The following is a 23,682-nucleotide window of genomic DNA, read 5'->3' as shown; positions in this document are numbered from 1 at the left end:
AATTTTTCCTTGTTTTGATTTAAAATAACTTATTGAAAAAGTCTGTGCAGATATTATGAAGATTATACTGTCATTTTATCATTAACCATTATATATATATATATTTGTTTGTTTTATATATAAATAATTGTTGCCAGCTGAAACATGTGAATCTCTGCATTAATTAATTAAAGGCTCTTAAGTATCTGCTTATTTAAATCCAAATGGCGACTTTTCTTTTTGGCCAGACAGACAGATGTATTTAAAGGTGCACTCAGTAACTTTTGTCTTTGCATCATCTTAGACTTACACTGACACCTAGCGGCTTGGATGCAACATCATTAAAAATCAATAGTTTTCAGATGCAATTATAGACATTTATTATTTACAGTCAGCCATGATTACTTTAATCAGTGAGTGAAAGTGTCAAATAACAGGACGGTTACTGAGATTAAGCGAGTAGTATTCGGCTGGTCATGTGATTCTAACATGGCAGCCCCCATGTGTGGACCCTCTCCATGTAGAATAAAACAGCTTTTATAAGGATACTGATATGACTGGAGTCTTTATTTTAACGCAAGCGCTCGTGATTTTCTACATATATTTCAAAATTACAATTCATGTCTTTGAGTTTAACTTTTTTTAATCAGTGCACCTTTAAAACACGTGACAACCTGCCCCAAGTAACCTGCCATTTACGTCCATGTTCTGAAAACACACTAAAACCTTTTGGTTAAAATGTGCCGTCATTAGTTGACCCTTATCTTTTCTGTTTATTCCTTTACCCAAGAGCTATTACAATAATAATTACAAGCAATATGTTGATACTGGAATTAGATTGTAGCACAGAATTAGCAAAAAAAATCCTACTTTAAAGACTTAAATCAACATGAAGCATTAGTGCTCAAATCAAGCCATTTGCTTGATTAGTTAAAATGATTACCTAGTATGGTTAACTGAAATCAATACAACCCAACTGAATTGTGTTTAAATACAAACCTCTGTATGTAGCCCAGATGTGAACCCGTACAACACAACAGAATAAGACAGAGAATGGGTTTAATTATAAAACTTTATTGAAGGTTTTTCCTTGATCAGGATGGAATGATATGGAAAAGATGTGACTCCATCTCCATGGAAATATGGAGTAGGAAATAAAATCAGACGATTAAGAGAAAGAAAAATTCAGTGCTCTTCTTTGCACCTGTTCACATTAAAACCATTCAGCTCCCGAAATGCTTCACTCAATACCAGCCAAAATGCAAAATCCACATTAAACCATTTCGAGATGCATTCGCTCACTCCACACCACTGCATTTCAAACGGCATCGGTTCATTTCAACAAAATAAGTGTGCTTTCAGTTACCAGTCCTTTTAAAACAACAAGCAATTCGGAAAGCACCGCTACGATTCAAACCCACAACAGTGGATCCCGAACTTGCTTTTAATCAGCTGATTTTGGACGACTTTTCAGTGCGCTCCAGACTCTATGGCAGCTGTAGAACATCCACTTTGGCCTCTTGATCATTGGCAACGTGTAAAATCTAGCTGAACTAAACACAAAACAAGCAGACGAACGAACACGCCCCCAGTGAGATCACAGGCTGGCCTCTGGCGAAAGGCAATACGTGACCACCAAAGCAGTCATCTGCGTCCTAAGAAGGATGGGCCATGGTTTGGCTATGGGGAGGTGTGATGTGCTGCTATAATTTCAGCGTTCCTGGTGGAAGGCTTCCGTTACACAGTCTGTAGAAGCGCAGATCATTCACCAGACGATACACTCCCTGAGAAAATGATGGCAGGTCCTGTGAGGGGTGGAAAAGACAGGAACAAGACATGACTTGACTCGCATGTTCAAACAGGAGGTGAGTACATGCTGTACATTTGTACCTATCGCATAAGTCTTGTTCGTTTATTCTCATTACCTTAATGTGAATAAAACACATCATAGTAGTATTTGTTGTACTTCCTTATTTTTCTTATTTTTTTTTCTTTCTTCTAACTTTGTAAGCATGTAATTCTGGTTCTGTTTGCTCTATCTCCCTACAAAAAGTATTTTCATTCCACTCGATGGCAGCAAGTACTTGGAAAAATAATTTTTCTTCTAACACTTTATAGAGACACCCAGTCTATTTTGGATCACATGCATGTTCTCCACTGTTTCACCAAATATCTCGGCCTCTGAGTGGACTAGAAGCTCAATCTAGGTGTTGCTGTAAAGCAGAGATCTGAAGCTTTTACGATGATATATAACATTTCATCATTAGTTATTAACATATTTTGCAGATTATTTGTTTATCATGGTTTTTCTGCTGTACTGCTCATTTTTTCTGGATATCTGAGATATAACATTACATTATTTAACCAAGCAAGCTCAAGGACAAATAAAAATGGCTAATTTGAATGAAAACAGCCTAAGGTAAGAGCTGATATAGAGTTTGTGGTTACTTGGGGCTTACAGAAGCAGTGATCGGAGCAGACATGATACGATTGTCTTTGAGGTCTTTAAGAGATCATATTTCACTTTGTAAAATGTTCACTTTTGATAATCATTCAAACTCTGTACAGTTATATTGTTGCCCAAACACCAGTCACATTACTGAGAACGAGAACTTTCGTTTGATATGACACGTCTATTAAAGCGCTATGTAAAAAGATACATATTCATATTTGTATTTCCACATCATCATCTCTAGGTGACGATCATATGGGAAGCGGAGGTTTTTAGCAGTGGTCGACAGATAGTGGATTTTGCCGATACCGATAACTAAGGTGGTGGGAAAGGCCGATAACCGATTAATCGGCCAACAGTTTTCCAAATCGATTTATAGAATGTCAACATAAATAAATAAATAATCTCTCTTTACTATGGTGGGCAGAGACAAAGAGTCCAAAATGAATAAAATCCCAGATGCAGTTTTTTTGTTCAACCAAAATTAAAGATTTGGTGCAAAATACAGGACTTAAGTATAAACAAGCCTGTAACACATCGGGGACTCTTATTTTGAAATGCTGAAAAGAAAATTTTATATATATATATATATATAGGCAACTTCGACAGATTTTTGCCAATAACCGATAGTTGCTTTTTGAAAAACCGATATATAGGCCTACCTCTAGTTTTTAGTCTTTATATTGTTACTTCATGTAACAAATGCAAAGCTGATGGTATTGAACATTAAAGATTTTAAGCTTTTAAATGGTACCACATACGAGTGACTTATGTATCTGGGGACTTTTATAATTTAAGCGTACACTTATCGCACACTTTTAGTCCTGCCAACAGACCCACCGGGAGGTCTGTAGAGTTTAAAAGGTTAAAGCAATATTTCGGGTTCAATACATGTTAAGCTCAATCAACAGTGTTTGTGGCATAATGTTAATTACCACAAAAATAATTTCGTCCCTTCCCTCCGATTCTTTAAGAAAAGCAAAAATCGAGGTTATAGTGAGGCACTTACAATCAAGTGATAAGGTTTACAGGGTTGCAACGTAATGGCAATAAAGTTGTAAAATTGGATATATATTTACACATAAACGGTTGTTAAGCAATATCATTTAAACATGCATATTGTTATACTAATTTCCGACGATGTGTCAGATTTACTGTAATTACCAGATGACAATTTAAGAGCTTCTTCTCTGAGCCATTCACTTCCTTGGAAATTATTTGTTTCTATGGCAACAGTTTAACGCCAAAACAGATCCTTCTGTTGCTTTGTTGTTGATTACAGCAAAATATTTAATCACTACATTTATTTACTTCTATATGTTCTTGCAAAATGTTTAAGAACAAAGTGTACCAGTTAAGAGTGGCTATTATAAAATGGTAGGTACTATATATACACGACCAAAAAATATGTGGACTTCCTTTTACTGTTGAGGCCGATGTAATTGGTTCTTTTTATTTGGAATGCCCAATTCCCAAGTCCTCATGGTGGCGTAGTGACTCGCCTCAATCCGGGCGATGGAGGACGCATCTCAGTTGCCTCTGCGTCCGAGACGTCAATCTGCGCATCTTATCACGTGACTTCTTGAGCGCATTACTGCGGAGACGTAGCGTGTGGAGGCTTCACGCTGTTCTCCGCGGCATCCACGTGCAACTCGCCACGTGCCCCACCGAGAGCGAGAACCACATTATAGTGACCACGAGAAGGTTAACCCAACGTGATTCTACCCAGCCTAGAAACCGAGCCAATTGGTTGCTTAGGAAGCCTGACTGGAGTCACTCAGCACGCTGTAATTGGTTCTTTTACATGATGCCACTACGGTCAAATCAGAGCTTTCATAGAATTCAACGTTTTCAACTTGTAAATGCAAGTTCTATGAAGGCGTGAATGCTTTTGAAGTCGGAATCTCGTAATTACTGTAATTTCGCACCTTAACACACTTCACTGTTAAAACTCTACTACAAACAGGAAAATCTAAAAATCTCATTGTTAAATCCACAATAAAACCCCACATTTTTCTCATGCAGTTAGTACCTCAGGTATTAAATGCATGTCATGAGTGCTCACCCTCTCTGGCGTAAAGTTTCGGGCAAGATTCGTGCGTTGGTGTGGGTCGAGGCCTTGGCAACCGTTGAGGAACTCTGGCAAGAAGGAAGTGTAGAATGCTGTGAAATCCACAGCAGCCATGTTATAGAGGGCCAGTGTGATGTCATCCTGCAGGAGGTCGTGACTCTTGTGCAGAAGGACTTGAAGCAGAACGTTTATGAAGTGGAAGAGCATTGCATTCCGAAACAGCTTCTGAAATGCACACATGAAAACATGTCAGTGTGAAAATAATAGAGTGAGCCAACCAGAGGGGAGAACTTTCTACAATGCCATAACTTGCTAAATTATTGGTTTGTTTGTAAAGTATTTAATTTGGTGTAACTATTTCACCCAGAATTCAAAAGCTGAAATATTTACACCATATAAAACAATTTAATTTAAGACAAAGTGCCATATGAGTGTGAGTGTGTGTTACCCTGTGGTACAGCTTGTGTTTGGTGTTCAGGACCTCCAGGTAACTCAAGTTTTGCTTGAAGATGTGAATATCCGGCTGCAGGAAAGACTGACCAAATGCCTAAAAGCCAGACACAACAATGGTCAGACACAAAACTAGTCTCACAATATGCATGCCTGTGTTTTTTGCTTAATATGCCTAGCCATGGCACTTTTGCACTTGTATATTGTATGTTTTAAAAAAAAAAAAAATGTAAAGGCTGGGTCCAGGGAAATTATATCGACAATAAAAAACAAAGTAAAAACACTTAACGTCTCCTCTAACGCAAAAAACAAACATGAGGGCAACACGCTGTGCAATTAGCAAACAAATCACAGTTCTTTTTAATGAATCAGTCGACCTGATCGGTGAATCAGACTGAATCAAACAGCAATCAGTCTAAATAACGGACTGAATTGGTCAGAAAACGAATCGCACCGGATAATTTACTTGCTCACACACTGAACTGCAGGTTATGTCAAACTCAAAATGAGTCAAGAACCATTATGGTGTTATGTCTACTTTCTGAAAGCAATCTTAAAAATGCACATTTGTATAGTTAGTGAAACTTAAATCAGTCTTGTTACTGACTGGTGGTTCATATGACAACACAGAGTTAAAGATACACATCTGAAACAGAGTTTCAGTTTTTTGTTGTTTAATAAAAGAAATTTAGTTTGTGGTCATGGCTGGTTAGAAAAAAACTCAAGATTAACATGCCTGCATTGCATTTATTTTTCCTCATTTTATTGTAGAGGTAGACCGATATATCGGTTTTACCGATAAATCTGTTCTGATAGTTGCTTTTTGCCATAAAAAGCTTAATTTGTTAAATACTTATATATTGAACATTGTAACAGAGCAAAGTCTTGATTTCAAAATAAGAGTCCTCAGTGATTATCAGGCTTATTTACAGTTTAAAGTCCAACGTTATGCACCAAAACGTAATTTTTTATGCTTATTATTGGGATTTTGGTTGCACAATAAACTGCATCTGGAATTTTATTCATTTTGGACTCTTGTGGCCTCTTGTGTCTGTGACCGTCACAGTAAGGAAAGACAAATACTTTTTTTTTTTTTTTTTTTTTTAAACATACTATAAATCAATTTTAAAAACTATCGGCCACCTACTTCCACCACCTTAGTTATCGTATCGGCTAAATCCACTATCAGTTGCCCTCTATTTCATTGCATCGCGCCTAGTTAAGACTTCTATAGTGACTTCTAGAGTGGGTTCTGCATGTGCAGTTGATACCTGCATAGCAGCAGTGAACTGTGCCTGGTTCTCCATGGGTTCTTCAGCTCCGGTTCTCTGCACACTGCTCAGCACAGAACTCTTGAAGAAGAACCTCCAGTTTTGTTGGAGAATCTGAAAGAGCAGCTCAAACATCTCGGCTTTCACGTCTGGACAGGAACGCTACAGAACACAGAAAAAAGATGAGCTAAAAAGGAGCAGAGAGAAAACGATGCCTTCAGGGCTAAAACTTAAATAAATAAATAAATTCTGCACTGTGGCTTCTAGAGAAACTTTAAATCTTTTATATTTAAACTACGTAGGGTAATCGACTACAGATTTCCAAATCACTTTGAAGCTGAGGGTCTTTTGGTCATATACTGTACCTCTGACACTATTGGGTAAACCTGATCCAAACACAGACTGAGGATGCTGGGTAACAGAGGTTTGAAGGTCTGACCGGGTTCCTGCACCACAACCTAAGACAACAGCACCCAGATGAACAATGAATACAGTGTATTTAATAACAACAAACTCGTACACAAAGTGAGTTTGTTCATTAACCTGCAGAATCTTGAGAAATTTCTGGACCACTTTGGAGCCCGAGCTGCCCTCCTGTAAGATGCTCACCGCCAGCTGCTCTCTGAGGAACATAGTGAAGATCAGACAGTTAACTATATTCAGATTTACTTTTTTCGATGGCTGTCTGGTAAGTAGAGAGAGTTTTCCTCATCCCTAGCAACAACTGCACACAACTTTCAAAGCTTTTTAAAAGTTTAAAGCTTCCATGTCATGCTAAAGGATGCCTCACACACCTGGTGAACAAACTAAGAAAGGTCTGGATGATCTGCTCTGTGAATGCCATGCCCATCTGCACACGCAACGCTTGAAACAGCGTGAGAAAGAAACTCAGCATCTCATCAGTCACATCTGAGAGAGAAAGAATCCAATAAATTAAATGAAACATCAGCAACGGGTCAACAACAGTTGCTCAAAGTTCAAAAAGGTTCAGCTCAATTAACGTTATTATTAATGTTGGTTTTCACAAAAAACAAAAACCACAAAATAATAATAATAATAATAATAACTTTGTCTCGTTCTTTTATTTAAAAAAATAAAAAATACAGTTACAGTGAGGCACTTACAATGGAAGTGATTAGGGCCATTCCATAAACATTAAAATACACATTGTTTTAAAAGTACAGCCACAAGACGTAAACAATATACATATATTATATATATTATTTTACAGTGATAAAATTGCTTACTAACGTTATTTTTGTAAAGTGAAAGTTAATGGGCTGGCCACATTTACTTCCATTGCAGGTGCTTTAGTGTAAACGCAATTTTTGTGGTAATGAACATTACGCCACAAATGCGGTTAACTTATATTAAACCCGGAACATTCCTTTAATACCAGTAAATAAAGTGACCCATTAAAGTAGCCACATTTCCTTTTATGAAAGCATTAAGTGGACATTCATATCATCGTTATTATCATTAACGAAAATTAATTACATTTAAAAACATTTTTTTTATAATAATAAAATAAATTAAAATAATTACATTAAAATAAAATAAAAAAATGGAAAATAAATAAAAAATAAAAACTTTCACACCTCCATAACTAGCTAAAAGTAATATAATTCAAATTAATTTTAGTTTAGTAAAACTAAGATATTTATTACAATGGATAGTGAAAACACTAGACTGCCTTCAACAAAATTAAACATTTCAATAAAATCAGTTAAAGCATTAAACTTTGGCCACCCTAACACACTAAAACTAAAAAAAAAAAAAAAACAGAAAACTATAATATCGCTAGTTCACATAGGAATATTATAGTTTTTTATTGTTCTTGCATTCAAAAAAACGTATCAAATGGCAGACATAACACAAGAACGTATCCTTTGTGAACGGGGCAGTACAGTATCTCCACAAATATTAGGGCATAAACTGTGATTATTTACCTGGTTGTTGTATGAATTGGGGGAACAGGGCCAGCGTGACCTGCACAGATTCCTGCAGACTGTGGTAACAGATCTGACGTGACTTGGTGGCTTCTCCAGATATACTGTCTACCAGATCCTTCAATACACACAAAGTCTGCTGGATCACTGCTTTACCTAAAAGACAGACAAAACAGGATACAAAACTTAATTTAATAAATAAGACTAGTGTAAATTAGACTGTCTGTGCAAAGTTATAGCCAATCTTTTAACTCGTGTCATGACCAAATGCAAAAAGTAGATTTGAAGTGCAGGGACAACAAAGATTGTAACATAGCCTAACAGTTTACATGGGGCAAACTCCACCCACAGGAATTATGCTAGTGAAGTATAACCAGAAGTTCCTCCGCATTAAAGTATTTTACCGCTCAAATAAATTGTTTTTTTTTAAGCAGAATTCATGTTAGTGCTTAAACACAAAAACAAGCTTCACATTTATGCTTTAAAATCCTCCAGAATGCCTCCCCCATAGACTTCCATTTTAAGTGTATTATTGTAACGACAGTTTTTGATTATTATGTTGGCTTGATGAAGCCAAGAAACTGTTATCCAACAAACTTTAAGGTTTTTTCAAAATCCCTAAAAACAAAAGCCCAAAATTTCTGACCAACTCCTCCTAGAGCCTTCAAGCTACATCCACCAAACTTGGTACAGACCTTCTGACTGTTCTGGAATAGTGTGCTATGTCTTTTCTAACTGATCGGACTTATGGTTTTCATACAGCCGATGATCAAATATCAGAAAAATCCTATTGACCTGTTTCAGTGACGTCACTTTTTTCCCACAGCCGCCATATTTGTGACCATCAGTGGGAGGAAACAATGGCGATGAATGGAAAAACACCTGTAAAACGATATCAAGAAAACCCTCAAAAATCGCTTTTAATCCATGCCAAGTCCCAGGAAAGGTGTATACAGGTCTGAGGTCAGCACAAATATTGGCAAATTTGACTTTCGCAGACATTTAAATATATTTTATCCACGATTTACCTCCGTACACGGGCGAGTCTGTTGTGACCGGCGAGTACACGCCTACCGGTACATCACATTAAATATATACTATACATTCACATTATAGTGCTTTTTCATTCATTACAATGCGTTACAATTATCACATACCTTTATACAGTCTGGGTGTTATGAATAACATCGTCCTATGTGCATTTCCAGTTTAATTGTATCCAAATCGATGATATTATAAATATAATTGACACGTGCACAGATAACTGACATGTCTGAATAAATGAGCAAAGACCCACAAGAGTTTTATCCGTGCTCTCCCCCTTCATCGCTGTTTGACTTTGGCGAAATGAAGCCGTGCCACTTGAAAGATAAAACTTTCATTGGAAGAAAAATTACATTTTGGCTCTGGTAATTAAACAGCAGTATCACTTTTTCAACATTTATAAATAGAAACAAAAATGTAGCTGGCTTTTGCTGCATCCCACAGCGCCTCACAATGAATAAATATGGAATTTTGGTCATACAGTGACATCACATGAAACAGGTCAATAGACTTATACTGACGGAATGTTCAGTTAGACCAACGGAACGCTCGTCAATTCAAACTCCAGCAGTCAACAATTCAAAAGTAAACAAACCCACAAAAGGTCTTTGATCTGCTTTAAAGGAATATTCCAGGTTCAATACAAGTTAAGCTCAATCGACAACATTTGTGGCATAATGTTGATTACCACAAAAAATAATTTTGACTTACCCCTCCTTATCTTAAAAAAAACAAAACAAATCTGGGTTTCAATGAGGCACTTACAATGGAAGTGAATGGGGGCCAATCCGTAAATGTTAAAATACTCACTGTTTCAAAAGTATAGCCACAAGACATAGAGGATATGCGTGTTAACATGATTTCAGTGTGATAAAATCACTTACTAACCGCATCTGTGTAAAGTTATATCCAATTTTACAACTTCGTTGCCATGACGATGTCAACCAACCTTAAAACGACTGTAAAAATGAAGATTTTTACAATCATCACACTTGAATTGAACTTTACAGCTCAAATAATACATGAGTTTTAACAGAAGAGCTAATGTAAATGCTTTTATAAAATTATAAGCTTCACATTTCTGCCTTTAAACCCTCAAAAAACTGGCCCCATTCACTTTCAATGTAAGTGCCTCACTCTAACCTCGATTTTTGCTTCTTTTTAAAAGAAATGGACGGATGAGTCTAAATAATTTTTTCTGGTAATCAATTATTACACCACAAATGCTCAATTACACTTCCTAGTGCTTGATGCATGACCAGAGCGCTAGGAAGTGCAATCGAGCTTAAAATCATGATCGCCAAGGACACTGATGTCAAGATTTATAGGTAAAAACGGGTTACATTTTGGTCCGTTTTCACCCAAAACCAATTCGACTGCTTCAGAAGACATGGATTAAACCACTGGTGGATTACTTTTATGCTGCCTTTATGTGCTTTTTGGAGCTTCAAAGTTTTGGCCACCATTCACTTGCATTGTATGGATCTACAGAGCTGAGATATTCAGATATACAGATATCATCCATAAATCTTAAGTTGTATTTAACCAAGAATATTCCTATTAGTTATTCATTTCAAAAGGTCTTCATACTCATGCAGTGGTCAATGCACACTTGGTGGGGTTTTAATTAAGGCAAGTTTCTATCAATAGTAATCATCTGTTGCACTCACTGTTGGGGTGATGGTTGGGTGGGCGGGGCAGGAGGCGGTACTGCTGCGTGAGACTGCTGAGAAGCCGTGTATGATTGGTTGAACGGCTCGGCCACTGTTGTTCTGCTTCTGGTAGGCTGAGCCACGGTAACAGTAACATGTTGGACAGAGCCCGACACACAAGGACATGAGCCTTAAAAACAAAAAACAAACATTACATCACAGACAAATTTAGACAAACTAAGTGCAAACTGTGCCACACTGTCCCATTTTTTAAAGCGGTCCCAAAATAAACTAATTCACATGCACACCTCTTGAGGTAATCTGTGGTTATGATTCTCAGTGATCAGGTTGAAAATATTCTGCACCACTTGCAATGACATCAAAAACACTGGCCGTACGGTGGTCGCCATGGAGACCAGGAGATGGCACGCAGATAATAGTAACTTCTCTGGAACCTGAAACAAATGTGGATTGCCAGACAGTGTCAGAGAATCATATTTCATTTGGACTGAAAGAATGGAGAATAACTGGTTTTACAGAAAAAAGGTTCATCTAAAAATGTTATGTTTTAGAGCTTTACAGAATCTCAACAAAAACTGAACTTTTAGCACCTTTACAGCTGTACAAACCTAGACTGAAAAACTTCAGCAAAACTTAAAATGAGTGTTACGAATCACATAACAATGACTAAAGACCATCACCTTGGCATTGATGAGAGGGGTCGTGGCGGCCATGCTCGACCTAATGAGATCCACAAATTGCGTTTGATCTTGTTGACGCTGCACCTCCCCGCAGAACTGAGCCAGCCAATGAGAATACGCCTGCAGAGCGGCCAATGACTGTGCATGGCTATGACACAGAAACGTTTTGCAAAGCACGATTACAAAAAGATTCAACATTGATGTGAACTGACAGCCAGAGTTGTGATTACTTACACGTCTATAAGGTCCGGTTTGAGCACAGAGGGAACAGCCATTTCTACATCGTACAAGCTGATCTGAGAACCGTAACACGACACTTCCACCAGCCTGTGAAGATGATCAAGAATTCAAGTTGAGATATTGTCGTCAGCCGATTACATATAAATCAAACGTAGTAACTGACACATCTGTGTATCAGCATTTAAAGGAAGAGTACACCCAAAAATGAAAATTCTGTCATAATTTACTCTCCCTCATGTTGCTCTAAACCTGTATGGCTTCTCACATTCACGCAAGAACTTGCATTGTTTACCACTAAAAACATGCTATGAGCTTCTCTCGACATGCTCATGAATGCACAACGGATATCAAGATTTTGACTGAAAAACTACTTAAAATTTGAGGTCGTTTCTCACCATAATCATAGTATGCCTTCAGAAGACTTGGAATATGCTACACGATCCGCATGGAGTACGCGATATTCATTAAATTATATGAACATCATGCATGAGGTTGAGTAAATTACAATTTTAATTTTTGAAAATTCCATTGACCCGCCACTTATAATTCACAAATACTGTATTTACAACATAAGCATTTATTTATTCGTGCATTACTTTGAAAACACAGTGTTAATGAATAAAAGTACTTTTCAAAACTACAGAAAATTAAACTTGTTTACATTTGCACATTACTTTGTAAACACAGTGTTAGCAAGAAAAATGAAAATATTTTCATATCTATAGAAAGTGAAAGCTGAAATCAAAACCTTCCTTTTCTCTCCAAGTTAAATAAAAAATCCTTTATTTCTTTAAAACTTTTAGACATCATTAAAAATTCAAAAGAGCACACAATTTAATTGTGATGTGTCATTATTTCTGCCATTAAAAGAGTAGTTCACTTAAAAATGAATAATTTATCATTCACCTTTATGTCATACCAAACCCATATGACTTTCTGTCTTATGCGGAACCCAGAAAAAGCCTTTTTAATACAATGGCAGTGGATAGTGACTCACTTTGAAGCTATAAATTGCCATTGTATTGAAAATACAGACAGCAACATTCATTAACATCTTTTGTGTTTTGCTTTAAAAATAAATAATACGGTTTTGGAACTAGATGAAGGTATGTAAATTATGAATGTTTTCATTATTGGGGTGAACTATTCCTTAAAGAAATTGTTTTTTAAGCATGTTGCCAAGTGGTTGCTAGGGTGTTACTAGGTGGTTGCTTCATGGCCCAATTCAAAGAAGTTCACACTCAAGTGTCTGGTCTCTAGATATGGCTTGGGTTTAAAGGATATTTTTGGCCTATTTTATCACTCCTCAAGTCTGACTGCTTAATAAAAAAAAAAATATATATATATATATATATCTCACACCTCTCCTCTGAACAAGCCTCATGGTTTGAGGTTTCGTGTGTGTAGCATAAACAGTGTGGGATGTGATGCACACCCATGTTTAATACTTAATGTTAGGGGTTTGTTCAAATGCCTAACCCTAACAGTGATGCTCGACATTGCAAACACCACTAATAATGAGATCAGAGATGTAAAAACATGAGCAAATAATTTGAACTGGAGAAGATATTAAGTGCAGACGCAAGAAGTTAGTGTTGCTGTAGAATGAGGAACTGACCTCTGCACGATGGAGAGAGCATCGTTAAAGCGAGACGTGAAAACGTCCCCGGTGAAAAACTCAGCTAGTCGCCCGACCGCCTGCAGCAGAGAGCTCAAGTCTCTGAGAGCGCAGTGAAGCCTTCTACAGTCAGCTTCTGCCGTGATGTTCAGCCTGCGACCTACACACAGAGAGAAGTGCAACACCATTCATCATCAGCTCATCTGATCTCACTAGCAAGATCAGAACAAAACCACCACAAACATTAAATAGAGCAAAAGCTGCTACAAAAACAGTAACGCTTGTACACTTGAACTTCCTCCTTTACAGTTGTAAAGCTTTATGCAAATACATTGTGTGTCTTTGTTAACATGGGTTGATTAAAATCTCTGGTTAGGAAACCAAACAAAATTCCCCAAGTCATTGCTGTAATGTAAACATTATGCAATTTAATTTGATGTTTGAGGCTTTGGTAGAAGGATGTCAGGCAGCAACAAATTACTGGCTGCATGAACAACAAGGGAACTGAGAAAAATATCATATGTCCAGCAAATTCCCCTGTGCTTCGGCGTGCTAAGAAATAAAATGTAATTAGGCTACAAAAACCAAAGAGAAACTTTTGGTAACTGACTGAGTGAAAAAGTCTTGCTTTGTTTAAACCCCTAGCTGTTTGTCTACATAGTCAGCTACCTTCAAAGGCAGCCACAACTATCTCTTTAAAAGGAAATGCATCAACATTGGACAGAAAATGCTGTTTGACAAACCGTTTCATTGGGTCTTCAAACAGATGGATCTATTTTGATTGTTACATTTAAATGCATCCAGGGATTGGCTTAACCGTTAAGGATAAATACGACGATGCCTTGGATTTCAATCAAAACAATGTCAAAAGTGGTATCTTCGAAAACAGCTCGTCTTTTCATGCCTATGATGGCTTGAGGGCCGTTCACACCAAATGCACCAGTTTTTAATTGTTTTCTTAAGTAAACATGAGCTAGAGGAACCCGATTGACTGTTGCGCTGCATCTTTTAATGAAGGTGAGACAATTGAGAAACTCACTTGTTCCGGATCTCACAATGTACTGTTGAAGTCCAAGATAAATGTCTAGATCTTCCTGGAGGACTGGAAACTAAAACATACAAAGACAATCGTGTTCTAGTCACAACGTGTGGATTATAACAAGATTTACATTTGTGGATTATTGCAAACTTTGATTTTAAATCTTTAAAAAAAAAAAAAAAAGGTTCACCCAAAAATGAACATTCTGCCATTATTATATTTATAAAACTAAACCTAACCTAAACCTGACTCCACCCTAGCCCTAACCCGATGTACACACTAATCTGTTTTTGTTTGTAAAACCAGGACTGTCAATCGATTGAAATATTACTGAAACAATTGTGTGCCGATTAATCGAATTAATCGCAATTAATTACATACCAATATTTACTGCAAAAGGTCCCCCAAAAAAGGTAATTTAGAATAGGATCGTTAAAATATTTATAAATATAATAAATATTATTGAGGATGTGCGGAACGACTTATTACATAGACATTTAAACGTAAATTTTGGAGTGGACTAGTCTAAAAAGTACGAAACCCTAAGAAAACCGTCAAAAACCATTGTGTGGGTTTATGCGACCCATTTAAAATACTTATTCTATTCCAACAACAGCCAAATCCGACACTAAATTACACTAAAAAGAGGCATTTATCTGTGCCGCGTTTGCCTTGCATTATGATCATTGTACATTAAATATAAGGGTATATGCTCCAGATATCCTCTTTTTTAAATAATTATATTATTCATTATTTTTAATATGTAACATTAACATGACAATAATTTAAGCGCAGCCTTAGTAAAAATAAAACCAAACATAAGTGTAAAAATGTTGAACAGTTTAATGGAGAACAATCCTGACTGACTCGTTATATCAGTGTCGACTAGCAGCATCAAAACAGTTTAATCGACGAGTCTCGCACATCCCCAATTATAATAGAGACCAGTAAAGTAAAAAAAATATTTTATTCCCATATCACTGAACATAACCCTATGATTGGCCTACTTCCCTCTGCTCTATTTTTAATTGTTGGTCTACGTTTAAACGCGTCAGACGGACAGTTTGTGAGCATCTTACTTTGGTTGCGTCGCGTTTCACTAGTAGCACCTCTAGTCACAAGCGCTGTGTTTTTAGGATCTGTTAAACGCAGTTTGAAACTTTGGAAAACAAGCCTCAAGATACCTGCATTCTGTTTCTGTCTTTGAGCGCAAATTAAGTCAATGGGGACTGTGCTGCCTTCACATGCGCTATGTCTCCGTGGCAATGCGCTCAACAAGCCACGTGATGAGATGCGCGGGTTGACAGTCTCAGACTCGGAGGCAGCTGGGATTTGTCCTCCGCCACCCAGATTGAGGCGAATCACTACGCGACCACGGGGACTTGGAAGCACATTGGGAATTGGGCATTCCAAACTGGGATACATTTTTTTTTTTTTTTTAAATCAAGCTTGAATTGCTCCAATAGTGGGAACTTTTATTATTATGGAATTTCCGTACAGGATGGGGGCATGATTAACCTTTTCGCACACAAGTTTGTCCTGTACTGACGGACCCCCCCAGCGTGAGTTTTTTAATGCATGCTGCAAATAAAAAAATAATTTTACCTTACACTTCACAGCAGATGCACTGGAAGACAGATAATATCACAGCATGTGCACTGAAGGTCATATTAGATATTATCAAACATGTGGTTTTTAGATGTTTATAATGATTATGATAGATAAGATGCAATCGCCATTGTGCTACACCATCCTGTTTACATTGCAATGCAGCATGGGATTCTGAGTTCATCATAGAAGCATAGAAGGTTCTATAAAACTAGCCCTTCCACTTTTGTAGCACCGGAAGTGGTTAGAATGGGTGACGGACGGAATGGAAAAAGCTAGAGTGGACTGAGTAGTTTGTAGTTTTCTTTGTTTGAAGTCAGAAAACATGGCCACAACAGAGCATCAAAACTTTTTATTTTTTGATCAGCGGTTACAAAAATACTCAAACCAGCCCATCTGTCACCAACAATCATGCCACGGTCCAAATCACTGAGATCATATTTTTTTCCCCATTCTGATGGTTGATGTGAACATTAACTGAAGCTCCTGACCAGTATCTGCCTTTTTATTTTTTTATTTTGATTTTTTTTAAAACGCCATGCCAGAGCTTCTATGGCTTTTTTTTTATTTATTTTTTTTATGGTGAAATCAAACGTTTTTTTTTTTTTTCATGAAAGCAAAAAAGTCAAGGGTTTAGAACAAAATAAATGCGAGTAAATAATGACAGAATTTTCATTTTTGGGTGAACTATCCCTTTAAATCATTCATGATTGCTTTGGATTTCACCGAGAATGAGAATCAAATCAAAGACTTGCTTCCATATTAAACACCTATTAGGTTTGCCAATGAAGTGTCAATTGTTCCCAGTACAAAGGGAGAACACATGCGCTCGCCCATGCACACCTACCAGAACAGAGAAGGTCTGAGACGGCAGCAGCTCCATCACCTTGGCAACCACTTCCAAACTCTGACGCAGATATCTTTGCCATTCTGTCTGTCGCTATGGAAACAAGAGGGGGAAAAAAAAAAAGTTGCATTCAAACATTCAGCCAAATAAAACGCATGTTCTAGAGAACACAAAACCACGTATGTTGGTTTGATTCTCACATCATCATCGAGTGTCTCGTCGTCAAGTTCTTCTAGTTGACTCTGGTTTATCCTGAACTGAATCCGGTTGAGAACTTCCCGCAGAAGCAGAACTAGAGCATCTTTATACCTGTAAGCACACACATACAATTTTACAACAGTCGGTCAATCAATACAGGAAACAAACAGAACATCACATTTAACGGTTTGTTTACCTTCCCTTACAAAATATCTAAACTAGCCGCAAACTAGCCGTTATTTTCACATGTAAATGAGCTACAATGGACAACTTGCAAGTTTGCAGCAAAGCACATTTGCATGTGAAAATGATCAGTGGAGAATTTGCGGCAAGTCTGCCATAATCTCTCGATTTTCATAAGGGTTCTTTTATGAGCACACAGACATTTATTTGCACCTGTTAATGACGCTGTCTCTGTCAGCCAATCGGCTTCTGATCTTGGTGGTCAGGTAGTCCAGGAATATACTCCAGATATCAAGACAGACCAGATAGCCCTCGTGATTTGGCTGCAAGCAAATTAATTTGTTAGGCGACCAGGCGTACATAAGTCGCAGACCCCCCCCCCCCCTTTAGAATGATTCCATGTCAAATAAACCACATTTCACAAAGTTCCCAGATGAAGTTCCCCATACTTTGTTTTGAAGAAAGATGAACTTAAAAGGTGAAAGCCAAAGTATTAAATGCCATGGATAAATATTTACTGAGTAATCCATTATTTTGTACAGAGGAGTCAAAATGAAAATTTTCGCCTATGATGAGCAAAATTACAAGTCAGAAAATAACCTTAGAAATGTGGAAGCATCGTAATTTTATTTTTACAAAGAGATAAGCAGGCCTATTACTAAAATCAGCTGACTTCAGCAGCCCTTGTTGCATTATGACAATTGTGAGAGTCCACTACAACTTTTTTGTGTTGTTTTTGCTAAAGTTTGATTGCTTATCACTCCAGAAGATATCTTAATATCCTTTTAGACTCTACAGAGCCCCTTAGAGGACAGGGCAGGTATTTTTTTCTGAAATAGTTTGCGTGTCCTCGCAATTAGTTTTGTGGGCGCTCGCAATGAATTTACCATAGTTTTACTAAAATAACCATATTTTAACCTTGATATTCGTAGTAAAACCATAGTACCAATACCGGAAAACAGACTATGGCAATAAAAATCAATTTTGATACTATTGTATTTTTAGTGAAACTATGGTAACCACAAGATTGACCATGGTTAATCTATAGTAAAACGGCAAAAAAACATGGTTACTGTTCATAGTTAATGCAATATTACTATAGTAAAACCATGGCTTCTGTCAAAAATAAGTACATAAATAAAATACAAAAATAATCATTAAAAATACAGATCGCCTAAAACAATCATGATTACTGCAATATTACTTTACAAAAAACATGATTTCCACCAAAAAGCTAAAGTCTACAATATTGGTAGCACTTTATTAGAAGGTTACATTCGTTAACGTAAGTTAATGCATTAGGTATCGTTTACTAACAATGAACAAAATATTTTTTACAGTATTTTTTTCATGTTAGTTAATACAAATTAAATGTTTAATTGTTTGTTAGTTCAGGGTGCATTAACTAATGTTAACATGATATACAACTTCTTAAATTCAATCATATGTTGAAATTAACATTAACCAAGATTAATAAAATGCTGTAAAAGTGTAAGCCTATTCATTGTTAATGTTATGTTAACTAATGGTAACAAATGTAACCTTATTTTAACATGTTAACCATATTACTATAGTAAAACCATAGTTTAACTATGGAATTTGCATAGTAAAGCCATGAAACCCACTAAATAATGATTTTTATTACCATAGTTTTCATTTTCCTGTATTATCACTAGGGTTTCACTACAAATATCATGGTTAAAATATGGTTACTGTAGTAAAACCATGGTCAATTTATTGCGAGGGCACGCAAACTACTGCAAAGGCACAACTGTAAATTTGTTGCGAGGGAAAGCCAAACTAAGGGCGGGGGGGGGCGCGCAAAACTAAGGGAGGGGAGACGCAAAACTAAGGGCAAGGGGACGCGCAAAACTAAGGGCAAGGGGACGCGCAAAACTAAGGGCAAGGGGACGCGCAAAACTAAGGGCAAGGGCATAAGGGCGGGGGCGCGCAAAACTGAGGGCAAGGGGACGCGCAAAACTGAGGGCAAGGGCGTAAGGGCGGGGGCGCGCAAAACTGAGGGCGTAAGGGTGGGGGCGCACAACACTAAGGGCAAGGGCAAACAAAACTAAGGGCGAGGGAATGAAAAAATTCCCGCCCTGTCCTCTAAGGGGTTCCGTAAGATTCTGGTTCAAAACAAATGTTCCTTTTTGCATCTTAACTTTTAAGGCCCTGTATTGTTAAATCCCACAGATATGGGGCTCTCAATGTTGTTCCATGTGCAAATTTTACACATTCGAAAACCAAAGGGGTCACATGGTATGAAGCTAGTTATTTTTAAAACAAAGGTCTGAAGTACAAATGATGTTAAAACTAGAAATGTACGTTTCTTTACATAAAAATAATGTTAAAATCAAAAATTTTATAATTACACAAGTCTTTTTTTTTAGATTTGCTTTAGGCGAAAATTGTCATTTTGGCCCTCCTCTTCAAAATAATGGATTACGCAGTAAATATTGATCCATGGCATTTCATATTTTGGCTTTTATAATCATATGTATTTCTTAAACCAGAATTTTTTTTTTTACCAATTTAAACCTCTGGTTTAGTTGACACAGAACAAACCTATATATTTACAGGAGAAGCATGCCATTTCTGCACCACTAGTGACACCAAACTAAATCTCTATTGGGAGGCAGAAATGTATTCTTCAATTATCACAACCACAGACACCAGATATGTGCATTTAATATATAGTAAACAAGAAGCGACGAGAAATAAAGGTGATCGTGTTGAAAATTAGGAATGTTGAGGAACAGGGATAGATAGATAGATTGAGTAATCAAAGGACAGGAAAGAGATGTTACATAGGAGATGAATATGGTAAGTTAGAGCCAGCACTTCCTGGAATGTTTTACCTGGTTAAAGGTGTATTTGAAGAGCAAAGCTAGAAATTCCACTAGAGGAAACTGTGCGTTAGATTCAATCCTCCGCAGATGAACGCTAACAAACAGCCGGAGGAAATCTGTGAACTTTTCCACATAGCTGAGACAAATAGACAGACAAAAGAGGGTTAACAGTGATGTTATTAAAGGAAAAGGTCACCCAAAAAAGGCAATTCTGCTTACTTATTCACCCTTATGTCATTTAAAACCCATATTAATATGTTGTCCATGGTTTGTAGAACACAAAAGGTGAATTTTTGAAGAATACCGGTCCATCCTTGTCAATATAATAAATGTGAAATAGGACTTGGGTTGTCAAGCTCCAAAATTACATCAAAAGCACCATCACAGTAACAAAACGTAGCCCATATGTCTTGTGCTTACGATAGCTTCTTGTGAGGAACAGACCGAAATTTCAAATTCAATTTTTATTATACAGAACAGAAACAGGAGATTCTTCAATTCACATTTTGTGTTCCACATCATTTTCATTTTGGGGTGAGCTATCCCTTTAAGATGTAGAGAAATGTCATTCCTTACCTTTCATCTAAGTCCTGCAGTCTGCTTTTGATAGTGTGTGTGTTGGTGTGCGAGTGTGCATTTGTGAGTCTTTGCAGCAGATAGAACGTTTGTTGAAACATGCGGAGCAAAAACTCCTCAAAGTCTACAGGGACGCAGTTTTTGCACATAAGCTCGTTAATACAGTTCATCGCCATGATGCCCAGTCTGGCCCGTTCAGCATGGCTAACCATCTGAATAGTCCTGCCGCCGCCATTGGCTGGGAGGCTCCCTGGGGCGGAGTCTCCGTTTGAAGTGGGCAGAGGCTTGGTTTTGATTGGCTGCTGGCATCCAAAGCGAGCGAAATGAAAGATAGACGCGAGGAGGGATGGAGTGATAGAAGACGAAAGAGGAATCCAGCTGAAGAGATGAGACAGACATTCCAGCGCGAGCAGACAAAGAGCGGCGCTCTCAGCGTCCAGGGTCATTGGTGCGCTGTTGCCCGCCAAAACACCTACAGAGCACATGCAGGTAAAGTTTGTTAAGACACACTTTGATGCTGGCTTGACAAAACCTTGTCTGAAATTTTAAACTAGTTTTAGAAGGTTGAAGGTTATAAAGACATTAGTGAAACCAACAGCTAGCTAGCTAGTCAGACAGATCGATCAGATTAAAGGCCTTTTGTGGGTTTGTTTACATTTGAATTTTTTATACAATTGGAGTTTGAATTAACAAGCATTCCGTTTACACGTTTAAACATTCCGTCAATGCAAGTTCTTCAGATATTTTATCATCTGCTGTGCGAAAACTTTTCTACCTGATTGGACCTAAAGGCATAGCATACTATTCCTGAACAGTCTTATGGTCTGTACCAAATTTGGCAGATATAGTTTGAAAGCTCTTCGACATTTTGGCATTGTAAAATAACAGTATGTTGGCCTTCTCCAACCAACATAATAACAGGAATTCATTATACTAAGAAGCACTGTTTTTCTTTTGCCTCATGTATGTGCAAAGGACAGCAATGGCTAATGTCAAGATTTGCACTGCAGAATAACTTTAACTTCAGGTTGTTTCTCACCAAAACCTATCATATGCCTTCAGAAGGCTTGGAATATGACGCATGAGTCGCATGGACTACTTTTATGATACTTTTGGGTCCTTTTTGAAGTCTTAAAGTGAGTCTCAAGAGGAAGCAAATTTGTTTTATAGTGTTTGCTTACCTGCGCTACGTCTGTAAGATGTTTCCTCAGAATCAATTAAGGACATTCAGCAGTCTGAAGAGATATTTAGAATGTAAATCTAAATGTTTTTCAGATGTTTCTACAAGGGCTGTCACTCAATTAAAATTTGTAATCGAATTAATAACATGAGATGGTGATTTTGGAGGGTCTCACTGTGGTTGCGTCGCATTACATTGGTTTTCAGTGTCTCGTGCATAAACTCTGAGTTGTTGTTTTTTTGTCTAGCTGTGTTTGAATGCAAGAATGCATCATTCAGTGTGAGGCTCTTCATTTTGTGCTGCCAGCTCTCAGTAAGTGTTTTGTTGCCAGTACAGCTGGATTTGCGCTGACTGCCCCCTGCTGACTGAGACTGCTTTCTGTTTTCATTTATTTCAGTGAATTGAGTAAATAAATTTGGTGCACGTCTCATTTGCAACCACAGAGACAGACAGACAAATAGATTTTTAAAAAACATGCATAGACCCAACTAACCACTAAAGACATTTGTTATCGCTTTCATTTTTATTGATTTTATTGCTAATTTGTTGCAGCTCTGATTTCAGCCATTAACAACCCTTTATTCTAGATATTGGTATCGGCCATGGAAAACATCATCCAAATGCATCCTCTGAACCACTAATGATAAATAATGAAGACAAAATGCAGGTAACACAGAGGCAGAAGGGCCTTTCAATAAGGAGCAAGACCAAAAGGTGTTGATTATAGCAGAAGCTCACCTGTCTCTCTAGATGTGGGTGATGGAGGGGGGGTGGTGACTGTAACACTGTGTTTGTCCCATACTGTCTCCAGAATACCTGCCAGAAAGAAACATTCAAAACACCGCTGCCAGGACAAGCAAATTTAATCTTAAAAGGTATTCATGTTCTTCAGCTGCTCCAATGTGGAAATGAACTTGTCTTACGAGTCAGAAGGTTCAGTACGGTGGGGATTTGATCCAGCAGGAGTTTTTTAAGCTCCTCTTTTCGAGCGACACTCACGTCTTCTCTTGGACACACCAGCTCTTCTGAGGTCATCTTGAGCAGAACTAAACCCAGTGAAGCTAAAGACGGTGACTGCACCAACTAAAACACAAACCATACAGATAGAACCCACATCAGTTTTAGCCAAAAAACATTAACCTGAATGCCAGGTTTCCCACAGCTTCACACTACCTCAAACTTCAATCAATTTTCCAGACAAGGAAATCACAATTTTGCTAATTCATTTTCAAAGCTTTCCATAATTACTGGGACCCTGGAATGCACATTTGTCCTCGTTTTAATATAAAATCAAGCAGTGTGCATGATAAAGCCATTAGTTTAATTCAACATGACCATTTTCTGTATTAGGGTCTTTGACAAATAATGTTCTCAAAGGTGATAAAAATGAGAAATCTTTTAAAACTCTCGTTTAAAAAAAACGCATGTCAAGTTGTCTCCAATTTTGTTTTATCAAATTTTCATTTCGAAAATATCTAATATATTATATTTTATACACACATATACATACACACACACACACACACACGTATGTACATACACATATATGTATTTTATACACACACGTATACACACACACATATATATATGTATATATATTTTATACATACACTATATATATATATTTTATACACACATACATACACACACATATGTATATACATACACACACATGTTCAAACAGAATATATATATATATATATATTATACACACACACACACACACACACACACGCGTGTATATATATTATATATACACACTACATACATATGTA

The 23,682-nt window shown here is 37.2% G+C and overlaps 1 protein-coding gene across 2 annotated transcripts in view; it reads right to left on the bottom strand.

Annotated features, from left to right (window-relative positions):
- Positions 1–1,033: 1,033 nt before the first annotated feature.
- The window catches only part of LOC127451972 (exportin-6-like), a 40,021-nt gene continuing 17,372 nt past the window's right edge, over positions 1,034–23,682 (bottom strand). Inside the window, exons 5-25 of one of the 2 annotated variants that reach the window (XM_051717072.1) lie at positions 22,831–22,990; positions 22,646–22,723; positions 20,728–21,199; positions 20,161–20,287; positions 17,516–17,625; positions 17,122–17,230; positions 16,922–17,014; positions 14,467–14,536; positions 13,428–13,587; positions 11,804–11,896; positions 11,570–11,717; positions 11,177–11,323; positions 10,887–11,058; positions 8,173–8,328; positions 7,018–7,132; positions 6,767–6,845; positions 6,589–6,681; positions 6,224–6,385; positions 4,951–5,049; positions 4,497–4,727; positions 1,034–1,784 (exon numbers count right to left, since the gene is read on the bottom strand). In XM_051717072.1, coding sequence (XP_051573032.1) covers positions 1,683–1,784; positions 4,497–4,727; positions 4,951–5,049; positions 6,224–6,385; positions 6,589–6,681; positions 6,767–6,845; positions 7,018–7,132; positions 8,173–8,328; positions 10,887–11,058; positions 11,177–11,323; positions 11,570–11,717; positions 11,804–11,896; positions 13,428–13,587; positions 14,467–14,536; positions 16,922–17,014; positions 17,122–17,230; positions 17,516–17,625; positions 20,161–20,287; positions 20,728–21,199; positions 22,646–22,723; positions 22,831–22,990 — 2,976 coding nt within the window. In that variant the 3' untranslated portion in view covers positions 1,034–1,682. Of the gene's footprint in view, positions 1,785–4,496; positions 4,728–4,950; positions 5,050–6,223; positions 6,386–6,588; positions 6,682–6,766; positions 6,846–7,017; positions 7,133–8,172; positions 8,329–10,886; positions 11,059–11,176; positions 11,324–11,569; positions 11,718–11,803; positions 11,897–13,427; positions 13,588–14,466; positions 14,537–16,921; positions 17,015–17,121; positions 17,231–17,515; positions 17,626–20,160; positions 20,288–20,727; positions 21,200–21,908; positions 21,963–22,645; positions 22,724–22,830; positions 22,991–23,682 lie in introns of those variants that run through there. The other variant, XM_051717073.1, reaches the window with a different exon arrangement.

The sequence above is a fragment of the Myxocyprinus asiaticus genome, chromosome 14 (genome assembly GCF_019703515.2).
Source record: "Myxocyprinus asiaticus isolate MX2 ecotype Aquarium Trade chromosome 14, UBuf_Myxa_2, whole genome shotgun sequence".
Classification (NCBI taxonomy): Eukaryota; Metazoa; Chordata; class Actinopteri; order Cypriniformes; family Catostomidae; genus Myxocyprinus; species Myxocyprinus asiaticus.
This window is presented reverse-complemented; position numbering and strand designations above follow the sequence as displayed.